The sequence below is a fragment of the Ahaetulla prasina genome, chromosome 1, assembly GCF_028640845.1.
Source record: "Ahaetulla prasina isolate Xishuangbanna chromosome 1, ASM2864084v1, whole genome shotgun sequence".
In the NCBI taxonomy this organism is placed as follows: domain Eukaryota; kingdom Metazoa; phylum Chordata; class Lepidosauria; order Squamata; family Colubridae; genus Ahaetulla; species Ahaetulla prasina.
This window is the reverse complement of record NC_080539.1, coordinates 201625789-201643886: the sequence shown is the minus strand read 5'-3', so window position 1 is coordinate 201643886 and position 18098 is coordinate 201625789. Positions and strand designations below refer to the sequence as shown.

Here is an 18098-nt window from a genome sequence, read left to right as displayed (position 1 = left end):
GGAGAAAGAAGCAGTAATAAAGATTTCACGGTAAGAAAAATGGGCCATCTGAAAAAGCTACTGTCTACTTTTTAGAATGGCTTCTGTTCTTAGGTGCTTGACAATCTAATAGGCAACAACCACTTGGCTATTGTTTTATCACCGTTGGCATACTTTTCTACCCGGACAAAATAACGCTTGGTGGCCTAAAACCAAGGTATTAAAACCCTCACTGGGCACCTTCAAGCCTTGGAGAACCTCCTTTTGCAGACCCCTGGATCGGGTGAAAAGTCCTTGTAGGCAAGTAGATGTTCTGGATTGCAACTTTTCACAGTCCTTGCCCAGAGCGGTTGGAAAACTGCAGTGCTAAACATCTGGAGGAGGTTAAGGTCTCTTCCCCAGAGCCAGGACCCTTGTTTTCTCCTCCTCAGATCCCGGGAGCGGTTCGGGGGTAGGAAAGAGCCGGGTGGGGGTGGGGTGATGACCCTGAGGATTGTATTTGAGACGCGGCGGGAGAAGGGGAACCCTTATAGGATGGCGCAAGCCGGCAGGAGGGGACCCCCTTTCCCTCCCTCACCTGCTCGTTGCTCATGGCTGGAGAATCGCCTGCTTGTCCCTAGGCTGAATACTAGAGGGGGGAGGAAAGGGTTGATATGGAGGTGGGGGGAGGAAGAGCGCCTGCAGCCTTCCGTCTCTTCTTGCTCTCCGGACGCCAGTCCCAAGCGGAGCTGTGTTGCAGGGAAGCCCCGTAGCTTAGCAACACCGCAACTCAAATCGCGCAATTGCTGCCAGGGCGCTTCCCCGCCTTTAAAGAACACCTATGAATCACAACATTCTACTCGCAGCCGTAAAGCCTGATTGGCCGGGAGAGAAAAGGGCGTGTCCTGGAGAACGACAGCCACCACTGATAGGTGATGGGCGGGGGGGGGCGGCGCCTACGGTTGAATCGATTGATAGAGCCGGGGGTTAAAATGCTCTCTGGAGAATTCGGCTGCCCACCAAAACCAATAAACGCTTTTATTGGCAAAACCAATAAAAGCTTTGAAACATCGATCTCTGAGGGATCGATGTTTCAAAGCTTTTCCCACCTGAGCGTATTTTTGAAAATAGCGTTTCGTCAAACGCGCTGCCTTGTGATTCGTTATTAATTTTTACAGCGTGCTTTTTTTCCTTACACTACCTCTAATGCGTCGCTTTAATTATTTAAGAGCATATGCACCAAGACAAATTCCTTGTGTGTCCAATCACACTTGGCCAATAAAAAATTCTATTCTATTCTAGCAGAATAACAGAATTGGAGGGAATCTTTGAGGTCTTCTAGTCCAACTGCCTGCCCAAGCAGGAGACCCTATACAATTTCAGACGTATATATATGGCGGTCCAATCTAGGTGTTCTGCACACCAGAACAACTAGACACAAGAACAGTTTCTTCCCCAACACCATCACTCTGCTAAACAAATAATTTCCTCAACACTATCAAACTATTTACTAATATCTCCTTCCACTTATGACTGTAACTTTGTTGCTTGTATCCTTGCGATTTAAATTGAAATTGATTGTTTCCTGATTGTTTATTTGTAGCCTATGACTATCATTAAGTGTTGTATCATTAAGTGTTAAATTTGTATCCTATGACCATCATTAAGTGTTGAACCTTTTCTTTTATGTACACTGAGAGCATATGCACCAAGTCAAATTCCTTGTGTGTCCAATCACATTTGGCCAATAAAAAATTCTGTTCTATTCTTTCTATGGCTGTCCAATCTCCTCTTAGAAACTTCCGCATTGGAGCATCCAAAAATTCTGGAGGGACGCTTTTCCACTGGTTAATTGTTCTGACTGTCAGGAAATTTTTCCTTAGTTCTAGGTTGGATCTTTCCTTGATACGTTTCCACCTGTTACTTCTTGTCCTGCCCTCAAGTCCTTTGGAAGATAGTTGTTGTCCTCCTCTTCTTTCTGGCAGCCTCTTAGATATTGGAAGACTGCTATGGGTCATTGCTAGTCCTGTAGTGACTTTGGGGGAAAAATGATCAATAAAGCTGGACATTTTTTTTTTACATTAAGCAAAACTAAAGTTAAGTATGGGCAAGTGTGTGTCTATAACCTCAAAACCACATTTAGTGAACCAGAGCAATGATAAATACAATTTCATGCTAGGAGAACCTAATTGGAAAGAGTTTGTAAAAACATAATGAAAGGACAATCATGTGGTCCCAGTGAAGAGTGGGGAAGAAAAATCAAGAGAAGAAGCCAACTTTGCTGTAGAAAGTGAACAAGCTTTTGTCAAGTTTGAGCATGAAATTAAAGCAATGCCTGCTGACCTTGAAGGAACTTAAATATCCAGAATGGGGAGGATTGCAGCCTAAAGAAAGAAATAGTTATCGGCATAAAAATAGCAATCATAGAACATAAAAACCATCTATTCTAACTTCTGCAATGTGCAGGAAAACTAATCAGTCCATCCATAAGGCAGCTTGCTGGTATCTTCTTAAAAACATTAAAGATGGCGAACCCACAACTTCTACAGGAAGACTGTTCCACTTTCTGGTCAGGAAATGTATTAAACATTAAATAGTTGCGAATAATGCCATCAATATTACATATAGAAAATAGTTGTTGGCCATCTTTCCTGTAGATTCTTCTAATGAACCTGAAAAAAACATGGCTATCTTTTCTCCCTTCAGTCTGGTTTGTTCTTGACTGAACATCCCAGATTCATTTTGCCCATCCTCATTAGGCATATCTTCAAGAATCTGTATCATATCTGATGACTTCTTCCAACCTGGCAATACCATTTAGAAATGTGGTGCCCAGAATGGTCCTACAAATGTGTTCTCACCAGAATCAAGTGGAAAGGAATAATGACCTCTTGTGTCTGTTACAACTAGTAGAGTTGCCACGAGAAGCAAGGCAGAACTTGTGGGCATGGATCTAGTTGCAAAGTTTTGTAACCAGGAGTCAGGAGCAATGGAAGCAGGATCTTTAAGGTGCTAAAATTAACAAAGGTATAAGATCCTTTTGGTAGAGATCAAAGGAAGAAATAGGGGTTGGTCAGGCAAGGAGTACAGAAGGAAGAAATAAAGTTCAGAGTCTGAAAAAGTATTACAAATGAGGTGAAAGTGGAAATCTCAGACTTTACACACAAAAGGAGACATATACATAGATGTAGAAAAAATGGTTAGCCCTGCAGAAAGCAGTTTGAGGAGTTAAAGGAGAAGAAAAGACTCCTCATAAATAAGATGTAACAGGAAGAAAGCATGGATCTTTCTTAGCTAACCACTAAGATTCCACTCCCTGCAGCTACAAGAATGCAAGAGGACAGATCAGTTGGCATGCTCAGCCAATGGCAAGAAAGAGGGGCTGGCAAGATTCACCAGCAAGAATATCAACTCAGAAGACTTGGTTAGGTGAGAACTGTGGTTTACAGGGCCAAGACAATAGAACTGGACTGGATTCAGATGGACTAAGATAAAAAAAAAATTCCAATCCTTGAAGGAAGATCAATATGCCAGAAAGAGAAGGGGGAAAACACACCTTGGCATTTTGCAAGGGAGTGAGGACATTTGGTCTGACTTAATATGTATTGTGCTTTTGTAATATACAGTATCTTTAAGGAAATTGCTCAGCTTGTTGTGTAAGAACTACTGTCTCTGAGCAAACTGCTTAAGATTCAAAGTTAGATTCATTGCCATTAAGTTCAATAGCCACCGTGGGTTGCATTTATCCTTGTAGAATGCTGTTTTGGTTTCTTAACGCAAGGAATAAAATAAAGCTGTTTATGTCTGTTCATAACTAGCGTTTTATATTTTTCTTATTGTCTTATTCTTATTGTGGAGGAAGGCATTTTCTACCACTACCAACCAGCTCAGAAATACACTGGCAGGAGACTTGGCAGCATGGTCTTAAAGTGGATCACACCGCAAGTGAAGGGATCAGGAGCAGCTGTGTTAATTAGGAGTTACCGATGGATTAAAATTGTTTTATCAAAACATGGAGATTTTGCAAATCAAAAGAAAACCTTTTGCTTAGAGTTTGAACTCATTGTTAACTAAGGTAGTAATTCTTTTGGCCACTAAGAGGCATCTGTTCCCTTTAAACTATCCTTGTTAAACAAATGTCATTGTTTACAGGGATCTCCAACATAGGGGAGTTTCCTGAGTACTGTTGGTGTGCAAGTCAACTTCATGTAATTAATCACATTATTATTTTCATCCATGAATATTTGTTTTAAAAATTAACCTCTTCTTATAAATAAAAGCATTCTTTGAAAAGTTTTCCATCTACTAAAGCATTAGTAACCTAATAGTTATAATAACAGTTCTTTTATGTTTCTGACTCCATTTTGACTTCACGTGACATGCAGAAAGCAGGCAGAAGGAAGGGAACTTATTCTATTGTATAATTTTTATCATCCAACGTGATTGCAAAATTCTTCATTTGAATACTAAAAAGAGACGGTTGTCGCTGTGGTAGAGAAAAACAGCTGGTAAAAGGCCTTGTCATGTAGCTGTATCTCACCTGGGAGAGAGAGAAGGTGGACAAGCCTGTCAAGAACAATATTAATTTAATTGCGTTACCAATATGTGCTTCACAGCAGTGCTTTTCTTGGACATCCCAGAGCATGATGGAGTGGTGCCAGACATGAGCTGCAATGAGAGGCCCCAGTGAAAGGCTCTTTGTCATGGACGATAGCTGCAGGGCAGTATAGACCTTTAACAAAAATATCATTGTGAACTTTGCTCACGAAGACAGAGCTGGGACTCACATTATTATGGTGTCTAAGCCATTATTAAGATTTTGCATGAGCTTTAAATCAGGCCACTCCAGTTGTTTAACAGCTATGACCAAAAAACATCACTTGGTGCAATGTGTAATCCTAGCCAACGTGTAGGTGTGACTCGGTGGCCTAATTTTACTAACAAAACCTAAATGTATGTTTGCTCAAAAACACATCCCAAATGCAAAAGCAAACTAAAGGTTTGAAATTCCATGCACACGTGCACCAGTTACAGAAGTACTTTAGACAAAGAGAGTGAGAAAGACAGAAGTCCAGGGCTGAAATCTGAAATGATTTCCATGTTATTACCCAGAAACCCCAGATCTCCATTCACCAAAACCGCAGGTAAAAGGATCAGTTTTCAATTCTTGGGCTGAGATGGGCATGTTGTGATCCAAGTGAGACTCAGCAATCATCAAAGCAACCTTTTCTTTATATCATTGCAACAATTATTTTTTTGGTGGGGACCTTTGAGTCAATTTTTTGTTTTGTGTTTTTACTCCTGGTAACTGCTGGGACAAGTCCCTGCAGTTTTCTTGCCAACATTTTTCATAAGTGGTTTGCCTTTGCCTTCTTCCAAGGGCTGAGAGAGTTACTGCCCAAAGTCACCCAGCTGGTTTTAGGCAGGTCTAAAACTCACAGTCACCTGGTTCTAGCCTTGTGCCTTAACCACTACACCAGGGCTGTCAAATTCACGTCATCATGGCAGCGTCACGTGATGTATCAGGACTTTTTTGCACTTTGCTAAACCGGGAGTGGGCGTGGCCAGGACATGACCGTATCAGCCCTGCGGACTGGGAGTTTGACAGCCTTGCACTACCCCAAACTAGCTCCCAATCAAAATGTTACTCTTAAAAATATTTTATAGTAAATTTATCATTTTTATTTCAAATACAAATCACTTTTCTATAACAAATAGCACTAATTCTAAGTATTTAATACAGAAAGATTTCCCCAGCATGATCATTATGTCCAAGGTCAGTTGTGGAACTGGCTCTGCTTGGTTACTGAAAAGATGCTTGTTGCCATCTTTCTCTACGTCTTGAGTCTCCTTAATCATGGTTGTTGGTTTCCTTGTGGTTAAACATGTCATCCAATTCTGAAGCAACTGCCATTTCCCACGGATACTAAATTAACCAGAATCAACAACTCTTATACTTTCAAATTATGGTGAGTGTAAAACCTGATGCTTTGTCTCAGGAAACCCATGACTGTGGTTAGAAACTGCGTGGGACAGAGTAGTGGCAGCGCACACACAGTCATTCCCCAACCCAGGTGACAAATGTATCCTGCAAACAATACCCAGGAGATGCTTCCAGAGAGAGTGTTATACCCCCAGTGAAAGCACCGTGCAGCAATTTCATCTTTTCCCCTTAAACTGTGAAAACAAAGCAGATGAAAGAAGGGATAGAAAAACCTGAGAAAACTACATTTGAAAGGCAGCATTTCTCTGTCCCGCAGGAAGTTCTGGGTTTAGGACAGGATAATTGCATAAAAGCCTCATCTTAAAAATATCCATAGCTGCAAAGGAGAGGAAATGAAGAACAGCCTTTTGCAGTTGGCTAATGTCATACCCGATGATACCGTTTGACATTGCCATAAGACACAAGAGGGGAAGGGGATGTTATTCAGGGTCAGAGATTTTTTTTTTTAATGGCCTGGAAATTTGCTGCCTTTCTAAATTACGGTATAGTTTTGCAATTATTATTTTTTTGTCGAGACACTATTTCCTTGTTTGACATCTTGCTGTAGAACAGGGCTGTACAGTTCTTAACACTCCCTCGCTGTCTCACAAATAGGCCATTAACCTTAGTTCTAATTCTTTAGATTGTGTGCCAAACTCTTGCCCTGCCCCCACCCACCCCCATCCCAATATTTATAAGATAAGCACAATACTGTCACCGCGAGGTTCATTATTCCATTATTTTAGTGTGTCCAATAAAACATTTTATCGTGTTGTTTGAGCCCTTGACCTCATTGCAATGGTATGATGTTTTCAGTATTGCTCATGACAACAGCTCAAAATAAGCCAAGTGGCAAGCTGCAGGTTACAATAGTTTGCCAATCGCATAATAGGAGAGGTAAGAAGAGAAGATTCCTGACAAGTTGGGAAGGCATTTGACGATCGTGATTTCCACATTCTGGAAGAAAAGCATGTTTCTTTAAAAAAATACACAAAAGAGACGGTGAAGATGCTGTTGATATATTAAATTTATATGCCTCCCAAATCTCAGAATCTCTGGGCAGTTTACAAATTGTTATTTAAATACAAGGAAAACAACAACAAAAGAATAAAAATGGCAGAACTGAGAAAAATGGATGGGAACAAAGGAAAAGCAGCGCTTCAATCATTCTCACCAAAGGCCTGAGGACTCTTTGAAACACCAGCAAGCTGGGGCCATTTGGATCCGGGAGTTTGGGGGGGGAACCTCTTTCCAGAAGTCAGGTGCTGCTACTCTCAGAGTTCATACAGGTGGCATTGTTTAATTAATTAACAGAATGGGCCAATCCTGCCACCTAGAACCAGCGGGGCAGATACCAGGAGGTCCCATAAGGAGCCCGGTCCTATGCCATATAGGAGTTTATAAGTAGCAACCAGTATCTTGAATCAACTCTGAAGCCAGTCAAACTGGAAACCAGTGCTGCTCACAAAGGAATGTGGATTCTGGATGAATGTCCATTCTTTCCTGATCATAAACTGCCTAGACAACCTACCGTATTTTTTGGAGTATAAGACGCACCTTTTTCCCCCCTAAAAGAGGGTGAACATTTGGGTGCGTCTTATATACCCAGCCTCTCAAATGGAGGTTTCAGAGGCTGAAAAAAAAGCAAGGCACAAAGCTCACAACCAATGAACCTGTTGCTAAAGTTCACCTCTGGGAACAGCTGATTGGGGGTATCCAGGAGGCCAATCCACCCCCAATCAGCTTTTTTCTTATTTTCCTCCCCAAAAGCTAAGGTGTGTCTTATACTCCGGTGTGTCTTATAGTCCAAAAAATATGGTAAGCTCACATAAAATGCCTTAAATGAAGAACACTCTGTTAAGTGTCTTATTCCTTTTGTTCAGAATTCTGATCTGAACATGAAACAGAAACGCTCTTGGTGGATTTAATGATGACCATAACTGAGACTCAAGTAGTGAGAATATCCTGATTCTTTTGGACCTCTCAAGTGACTTTTTGAAGCCAGCGGTGAGGGTTGTGACTTGTGAGTACTATTTTTCAATAGTCTTCCTTTGGGAGGGGAATTGGGTGGATGAAGCCAACCAAATGATTGCTCCCCTGGACAAGAATGACGCACCTGCCTCTTGTGGGTGAAAGCTACAAGAATTATTAACATAGTGGTTGCAAGTGTTACTTTGGTGCTGCCAACAGATTTCTGAGTACAATTCAAAATAGTGATTGCTTCCCCTGAAGCTTATGTCTTCCATGTTGTGATCCATTCCCATGGAACGGCTTGCCCCAAGAAATCCGGATGTCCCTCTCTTGTCCTTCAGAGAGGGAGTGAAAATGGAACTATTTCATGGAACGTTTAGATTTTGATATTGTTAGGAGAATATACCAAGGGTGGCAGGGAGGGAAGTAAAGAAGTATGTTATTAAACTTATTAGTGAATGTCTCATTGTTTTATGAACATATGTAAACAGCAGGGAGTTCACGTGATCGTATATAATCAAGGTTATATATTAAGCAAACAAACAACACTTGATTAGCTGGTCTGAGTCAGAGACCATGCAAATACAATCATTTCTGACCATTTTTCCCTTTTCTACCTATGTCACTCTTTTCTGTCTGTCAGATGACCATGATTTCTTCATCATTTGAAATAAATTTGAAAAATAAATAAATCATAACCCCCAAAACACCTTATTACCTTAGCTTTTTCCCTATTCCTTATCTAGGAAACTGGATTTTCCCACCTGTCTTATCTTGCTTTGTAGCTATTAGAAAAAAAATATGGGGACAGCCTGCTTCCCTAATATTAAGGATAGTATACCAATTAATCATCTTCCCTTTCTTCTATTTGTGTTCTTTTTTTAAAAAAAAATATTTGTTTCACGCTTGATTTAGTCAATCCCCCCAGCTGCAATCCATTCTAAAGTAAATAATTACTGTAGCCACATCTTTTTTAGAAATTGGCATTTTCAACACAATTTATGGGTATGCATATATGTGTATTTATGACTCAAAACAGGCTGTGATTCTGATAGCAGCTAAAATTCAGAAGAAGTTATGAGAAAAGGAAACTAGTATTTCAACAGGATTTGAGAAGAAAACCAGCAAGCCAGAAAAGAAAGTCTAATGTGGTACAGTGATTAAGGTGTAACAGTAGGACCATATTGACTCACATTCAAGTCCATCCTCAGCCACAGAAGCTCACCAGGTGATTCTCGGTCAGAAAATCTCGCCTAAACCTCACTTTTGTATGAGGATAAAATTAGAGGTTGGAGTGTTATGTAGGCTACCTTGAGCTCCTGGTAGAAAAGTGAAATATAAGTTGTAAGTAAACACCGAAGCTCTCTATAGTTATAGATATTGTGATAGGCATGTTCCCCACAGTTGCATCATGAACCGAATCTATTTCAACCATCCCCAAAATCCTTAGCCAAAGGCCTAAAAGACATAATAGAATTGACTGGAAAAGTCTCCTTTACAGCAAACTAAAACCTGTACTTTCCTTCAATTCTGTAATTCAGGATTACTCTTCTCTGATCACCTCCCACCCAGGTACTGACAAGACCAGATATGTTCACCTTCAGCAAGGTGAACATATCATTTGCCTTATTCACATTAACCTGTTTTAAAAAGCCATAAACGAACAGAAGCCTGTTTAAAGAAAGCAGAAACTTGTCCTTGCCAGCTGAATGACATCTTCATAGATTACATCACCCTTATGGTAAAAGGCTCCAAAGTCCATCTGATAACTACCTTAAGTAACAGCGCAGGGAGCAGTTGAGTAGAGAGGCAGGAAATACCAGCACATTGGGAAGATTTGCCTAAAGAAAGCCTTACATTGCTATCTTGTGAATCACACTAGGTGTTAGTCAGCCGGATGTGGTAGAATTCTGGGCAACAGCATTTCATATGGCAGAAAGATCATATCAAGACCAAAACTAGTTTAGTAGCAAGAGCAAACCAGGTCTCTCAGATATTCTCTGGCTAGTATAAATAGTAAATCTTAAAATTTTCCTCAAGTTGAGCTCAACTCTTGGCGAACTCATGAAGCTCTTGATATCTTTTATTGGAAACAATAGGAAAATAGTTTACCATTGTCTTCTTCCAGGATGAGATTTTATTTCCAGAGTTTTCATTATCTGGAAGATTCCCATCCAAATACTTACCACGACCAATACTGCTTAATTTCCAAGTCTAGAAAAAGTCACCCAGATAAATCAGTATTTGTAATGCTATGTGTTTTCTGTCATATTCTAGGCAAGCCATAGAAAAACTTGGAACTAGTGATGGGTTGGATAAAAAACAATGAATTAAAGGCAGCTAAAGTAGCAACACTGATGACAAAGTCTATGATGGGTGTGTGTAAGATGTTATCCTATTCTGGATGAAGTTCAACTCCTCTTAGAAGACCAGGCTGGTGGTATTTGGCAATTCTTCTGAAGATGATCTTAACATGAAATGCTCAAGCGGTAGCTGTTGCCAGGAGGTTTTTGCTGTTACAGCTAACTGCATTGATTTGGGGGGTGTCCGTAGCCCACTATATATTAATTATCTCTGTTTTGATCCACTGTGGTGTCTTCTCTCTGAGAGTGCTCTGCCATTGTTCATAAACTTTGATTGCATTATAAGTGATATTAGAATTCTGAACAGTGTGGTGATCTTTTCAGCCATTCATCTGAATGGGCTGCCCTCACTTATTAAGTCCAATTCAAAGTCATCTTTACTATCCTTAAAGATCTGAACAGCTTGGGATTTATTGACTTGAAGTCTCCTTCAATGTGGACCAGTCCTTCTACCATTGACCAGAATGGCATACCGTTTGATTTCAAAACCAAATAAAGGCAAAAATGACAGTAAGAGTAAATATGTTCCATTTGTAGCACACTTTGAGCTATGTGATTAATATGAGTCTCCTAAAAATGACCATAAAATCAGCAGAAGCTGGAAGGAGTGATATAGAAATTATTTTGTTTCAGATATTTGTAAGGGAAAACCTCAAAAGTTGACTTGAGAGGCACTGTTATTTCAGTATGTAAATTTCTGACTGATAAAGTGGGGGGGGAAAGCCTTGTCAAAATATTTTTTGTGGAATCGTAGTTGTTGCCAATATTATTGAGTTCAGAAGTTTGAAAACTTCAAGTAGATTTTATGCAGCAGTTTTTTATTATTTGGATTACTGGCTGTTAGCTGCACAAAAAAATGGGGATTACATTGGCCTAAAAAATGGAAAGCAAGAAATTAGTATTTATTATATGAATCTATTTTAGAACGCTGCTGTAGGATTTCATTTTTTGGGGAAGAGCCTTACATGTCATAAATATAAAATATTGAAGCACGCCTGAGAAAATGGAAAGCTACATAATGGAAACACAGATATTATTCTCTCCATAAAGACACAAGAATTTAGTCATGCATTTTTTTCCTAAAATTCCAAGTCAAACTTCTAATGTTAATTGAATTTTTGTCTACATGTAGCAGTTGAAAGATAAACATGGCAAGTTTCTCACTCATTTTTATTTTAAGATCACATAGCCTGTCAAATTCTCAATTTCAGTTTACAGCATTTGCTATATCAAGAACATTCCACTACTTTGTATGTTTCAAGTAGCCTGCGCATTTGACATTGTAGATACCTAGTTAACTTCTGAGAGCTATTAATCAAAATTAAGTTTTAGTTGCATTTGGCATATTTTTTCCAAAGTTGAACTATGTGCAGTGGTTTTAATTTCCTGTGTCATTTATGCTTCTTTGATATATACCATATGCCAATTCATGTTTGAAGTATTCACGATAAATGTTACAGAAATACAACCGCAGAGCAGATGGAAATTCTGGGAGATATAGTTCTCATAAATTTGCAGGGCACCTATTTGGGAAAGAGTAGTACAAAAGAACTATAGTGAATATATCTCATGCTAGTTTAAGGATCTAACTAAATCATCACTAAGCCTTTTATATATAACCTGTATTTATATCTATATATCTATTGTACTGTTTTGGATGAACTGTATGTTTTATTGAATTAATATCCAGCTAGCTCTATATAGATACTTCATTTTAAAGCATTGCAAAGTAGTCGAAGCCTTTTGTTTTTAGTACAAAGACAGGGTATATTTTTCTCTTAAATACTGTAAAAGTTAACAGTTCAGGAATCCAAAATAACATTTATCAGTTATTTTAATCTTTATTCCCTTGAGAATGCATGTATGAAAATACAGTTGGGAGAGCTACAATCAGCGACTGGAATGCATAATTTTAACTGCAAAAGTGAATCAACTCCCACCCACCCAGTCTATTACATAAGAAGTTAAGGAAGTTTTCCTTTGAAATGTCAGAAGAAAGTCAGTTATTTTCAGAACAACATGTGTGGTCTCCAAGCAACTATACTTAGTGCAAACCAGGATGTTTGTAATGTGCAAACCCAAGATCTGGTTTCTTGATTTCGAGGAGCATGTTTTGACAAGTCAAGCCAATCCAAGTCAGTAATGCTGAAAGTTACCATATTATCCCATCAAAACAATTTACTATATTCCCAATCACAGGAAACAAATGAGGTGATGAAAGCTAGGAAATGGCAGAATGATTTTTTTTTTTATCACCGACATGCTTTTTGAATAGCAAACAACTGTGGATTTTCTGATCTTTAGTTTCTGTATTTCAACCGTATCATTTTATGTGCCCGTTTATTTAATTTTCAGTAGCTGTGACGATTGTTGACTTTAGGAATAGAGCATAAGCAAATCTCCCAGGTGCCTTTTACTTGATAGCTATGAAGTTTAGGGTGACCTTTCAGCTTCATCTGCAGAAAGCAAAACAGGGCAGGGCAGAATACATGGCTACAATTAAAGCTATGCTGCGCTTACTCATGTTTTACTGAATTAACCTGATTAGGTTGACAATACACCAAATAAACTAACTGTAGAGGCTAGGTTCACACAACACAAAGTGCAGATTAGCCACCCTCCTTTTAAACTACTGTGCACCATCCCATTTTTTCTCCCCCAGCGGGAATGTGGCTTTCTATAACTGCTGAGTATGCAGCGGGAGTTCATCCTAAGGCACCACTTGCCTGCTTCAAGATTTTCTTTGTATATTTGAGCACACTAATATCTCTTTCAGGCTTATACAGGTAGTTCTTGATCTACAACAGTTCATTTAAGTGACCATTCGAGTTATAATGGCACTGAAAAAAGTGACTTATGACCGTTTTTCAGTTTCCTTTCTAGCATCCCCATGAACATGTGATCAAAATTCTGATGCTTGGCAACTGGTTTATATTTATGACAGTTGCAATGTCCTGATTCATGTGATCATCTTTTGTGACATTCTTGACGAGCAAAGTCAATTCACTTAACAGCCAGGTTACTAACCTAATAACTGCAGTGATTCACTTAACAAATGTGGCATGAAAAGTCGTAAAAAGGGGCAAAACTCACTTAACAAATTTCTCACTTAGCAACATAAATTCTGGGATCAATTGTAGTTATAAATTGAGGACTACCTGTATATATATTTATTTTAATTTCAGTTTTGACCATTCTCACTGTCTTAAGTCTACTGTTAGGCAAAATTTATTTCCTGATTAAGAGATTAGAAGTAAAATTGGAGGTAAAAATACAAAGAGAGTATTAATATAAGGCTATATTCAACAACATATTGAACCATAAACTAGCTAACCATATTTGAAGGCACCACAAGTACATATTGCTTATATAAGTCTGAACACAATAAAGGAGATTTTATTTCTGTTTTGTAGACTGAAGATAAATGAATAGGATCTAACTGTTGGAGGGATAAAAGAGACAAGATGGCCCTAATTTACTTATATAAGGAGATCTGAATATTGTTCCAAACAGGGAAGTCATAATTCAAAGATGGGATTATCCCAGGTGCTTCAAAAACAGCATCATTTGCTGCCAGGAATAAAGATTCTAAAATGAAAGTAGCTTTCCATTTTAACTACAGGTTTAAGATAATCCAAATGTTTAAAGGAAGTTCACTAAAACCTTTTTGAAAACGAAGTGAAATTATTATGAAACAAATCACAGATAAATAATAGTAACAGGCTTCTATTTTTTATATTTTCAGTGCTAATATTTTTATGTGAAGGAAGATTATCAGTGAAATTTCAAACAAATAAACTGAACTTGTACAGTTTGCTGTACTAAGGCTTAAAGATTTAAAATGGACTTTTTGATGCCCCAAATTCAAAGTCTGTTAGCTTCATGAACACATATAATTAGGAGTCACATTCAGCTGTGTCCATCAACCAAAGGGTATAAACTGTTCTTCCCCTCCTGAAGGCATGAGGGGCTCCTTCAGAGAAATCAGGGACATAAAAATAGACCAATTGATGCATTATTTCATGAAATATTAGCTGTGTGAGGAAATAAAATGCAAATCCAATAAAATATTGGTTTATTAACTATCAGTACAATACACTTGAATGAAATGGACCAAATCTCGTTGGGTTACTGGGATTATTGGGAATATAATTACTATTCCTCCTTGGCCTCTAGGCTTCAGATCTATCGTCTCATTTCTTGTCACATCTGCCATTTTTGTCTTGATGCCTCCATGGCCAATTATTTTCAAGGGTTGCCCAGTTTTCCTGAGGTGCCCAAACTGGATACCTTCATCAGCGAGGCAAACCCAGCTAAGAATCAGCTGCTAGGAATTCTGTAATTGAGGATGTCTTGTTTAGCATATTCTTCTGTGGATGTGTTGTATGCCTGCATGAAATCCAGCAACACTCTGATTGGAATGGGTGATGCACAGACTTGATAAATTACCAAACAAACTGCTCAGCTGACAGAAGCTGAACGGAAGCCTATAGAGATGATGTTCAAGGAAAAATTGTGGGTGACAGCTGCAAATGACGCATAGCAGTCTTGTAATGATTTTGTCAGGGCTGGGAAGAAGGGAAGGGCTACTGTGAGACACAAATTCCAAGGAGTGCCAAGAGCGCAAGCATCCATGAAAGTGAATCAAGGGAGGAATCCTTCTCTCTCCCCTCTTTTTCTTGGACACTGGCAGCCTACTCTCATAGTGTACTCAGCCTACTCGGCCACATCGTGTGATGGAGGAATAATTGTCCCAACCAATTGCCCTCTTGAGCTGCTTGGGCAGTCATATCTATCCTTCTACAGATCATTCAACCAGTTATTTAACAAATATTCGAAGTTATGACGGTTCAGAAAGGGCTACCAGCCTTTGTAAAACACTGTACCTCCCCATCCCCCTGCCCCCTGTGAGGAATGCCCTACAATCAAGTGATCTCCATTTGCTATCTTCTCTGACAGCTTCCCCCAAAATCGATGAGGACACTGGCAGGAAAGATTGCAAGCTGAAGGATTTTTCCTCTTCTTCGTTTGTATGTGTGTGAGTGTGCATGTGCACACACATGCACACCCAGCTCAGGAGCTGTCCACCCCTCCATGCAAGAAAGGGACTCCTGCACAGGGCTGAACAAATGCAGCATGGATTGCAAAGATCCAAACTTCATTTCTCCAACCCAATATGCAAGTTCACTTCCGTGCATGGAGGGGAGCTATTTGCCCTCTTTCAGCAAGCAACTCTTTTGCTCGGTCTGCCTAATAACCCACACAGTTGTTTGCAGGATTGCAGTCATTGAGCAAAGGTATCTCTCTTAAAGACCGTTTCCTCCACAACTGAGATTCTGATCTCAATTGTAGTTCATCATGAAGGACTACCTATATTCTGAACAACTTGTTTAATTTATGTCATTTGCTTTGCATTTTATACCGTTATAATGATCTACCTGTCGATTTGTAAAAACTTGTAAAAAGAAAAGGAAAAAGTCAAGGAAATAGTGGGTCCATTAGTGGAAGAAAGTGACATGAAGGTGACAAGCAACAGGGAAAAAGCAGAACTATTTAGATCATTTTTTGCATCCGTCTTTACACAAAGGGAAAAGGGTCCTTGAGTGGCGCAGACTGCTAAGACAGTCTGTTATTAACAGCAGCTGCTTGCAATTACTGCAAGTTCAAGTCCCACCAGGCCCAAGGTTGACTCAGCCTTCCATCCTTTATAAGGTAGGTAAAATGAGGACCCAGATTGTTGGGGGCAATAAGTTGACTTTGTATATAATATACAAATGGATGAAGACTATTGCTTGACATAGTGTAAGCCACCCTGAGTCTTCGGAGAAGGGCGGGATATAAATGCAAAAAAAAAAAATAGTCCAACCTATTAAAAGCAGTGCCATTTTTAAAAAAAAGATTAGAAAGACAAATTAAAATAGTCAAAAAAATGGTAAGTGAGCACCTGTCCACCATAGACAAGTTCAAATCATCAGGACCAGATGGATTACACCCCAAGGTTCTGAAGGAATTGGCAGAGATGATCTCAGAGATGAACTATATCTTTCAAGGATTCTGGAGCACCGGAGAACTACCAGAGGACTGGAAAGGAACTGATGTAGTTCCCATCTTCAAAAAGGGGGGGGGGGGAATAGATCTAGGAAACTGTAGTCCTGAATCAGCCTACCCTCAATACTTGGGAAGATTCTGGAAAAGATAATTAAGCAACAAATCAGTGAACATCAAAAGGCAAACAAAGTAATAACCAAAAGCCAACATGGGTTTGTCAAAAAGGGATCACGCCAAATAAAACATATTGCATTCTTTGACAAAGTGACAAAATTAGTGGACCAGAGGAATGCTGTGGATATAATTTACTTGGACTTCTTCAGTAAGACATTTGATACAGTAGACCACAACGTACTACTTCGTAAGATAGAAAAATGTGCACCAGAGGGTTGACCAGCCACACTCAATGTGTACTCCTCAATGGAACTGCATCAGTGTTGGGTTGCCCCCCGTTCGGACTGGTTCTTGCAAACTGGTAGTAAAACCAGGGGGAGGCTCTTCCCACCAACCCTGATATCAGGAAGCCTCTGCGCATGCACAGAAGCACGTGCAAGCAAAGCAAGCGCAAGCGCGCGATCCTGCTGCGAACTGGTTCTAAAGGTAAGTAGAACCCACCCCTGAACTGCATCTACATGGAGTGAAGTATTCAGTGGGGTACCCCAAGGCTCTGTTTTAAGTCCAGTACTCTTCAACATCTTCATCAATGTTATGGATGAGGGGATAGATGGGGAACTCATCAAATCTGCATATGACAACAAGCTGGCAGGAATAGCCAATACTCCGAAAGATAGGCTTACAATATAGAAGGATCTTGACAGATTTGAACATTGGGTGCTATCTAACAAAATGAAATTCAATGGTGAAAAAAGTAAGGTTCTACATTTAGGCAAGAAAAACCAAATGCACAGGTATAGTATAGGTAGTACTTCATTCAATAGCAGTAACTGTGAGAAGGATCTTGGAGACCTAGTGGACAATCATTTAAATATGAGCCAGCAGTGTGCTGCAACTGCCAAAAAAGCCCACAGTTTTAGGCTGCATATAAGAGAGGAATAGAATCAAGATCACATGAAGCGTTAATGCCACTTTATAATGCCTTGGTAAGACCACACTTGGAATACTGCATCCAGTTTTGATCACCACAATATAAAAAAAGATGTTGAGACTCTAGAAAGAGTGCAGAGAAGAGCAACAAAGAGGATCAGGGGACTGAAGCTAAGTTGCTGGGATTGGGTGTGTCCGGTTTAATGAAAAGGAGGACTAGAGGTGACATGATAGCAGCGTTTCAATATCTCAGGGATTGCCGTAAAAAAGAGGAGGTCAAGCTATTCTCCAAAGCATCTGATGCTTTGATTCTCTGAAGCTGTCATTTAATTGCACAGAGGTGATAGATTCATTCCTTCAAACTCTGTTTATTCCATTCCATTCCACTCATTTTTAATTTATCAGACATTCATGGGCAATGAATCTATCACCTCTGTGCAATTAAATCAGTTAAAATATACCTAGAGCATCCGATATAAAATATTCATCATTAACCATTAATTCAGCAAGTTGATATTTAATCAATTGTCATAGATAAACAAAGCTCCATGTTTAACTAATTTATTTTTGGGCAGTGATGGCGCCCAGCAGAAAAATTAACTGGATTATGTCATAAATCTAAAATATTTTTTGTACTATGGCTTCAATCCAAACATTTATTTTTTTTTTGGGAGGGGAACAATAATTCAGATTGAGGCCTTCTAGATGAAGCTTTGGGCCTATATTCACCA

The 18098-nt window shown here is 39.3% G+C and overlaps 1 protein-coding gene across 1 annotated transcript in view; it reads right to left on the bottom strand.

The window, feature by feature from the left end:
• The window catches only part of DNAH7 (dynein axonemal heavy chain 7), a 189113-nt gene extending 188492 nt beyond the window's left edge, over positions 1-621 (bottom strand). The window contains exon 1 of the mRNA XM_058188377.1: positions 557-621. Coding sequence (XP_058044360.1) covers positions 557-571 — 15 coding nt within the window. The 5' untranslated portion in view covers positions 572-621. The remainder of the gene's footprint in view (positions 1-556) is intronic.
• Positions 622-18098: the final 17477 nt, after the last annotated feature.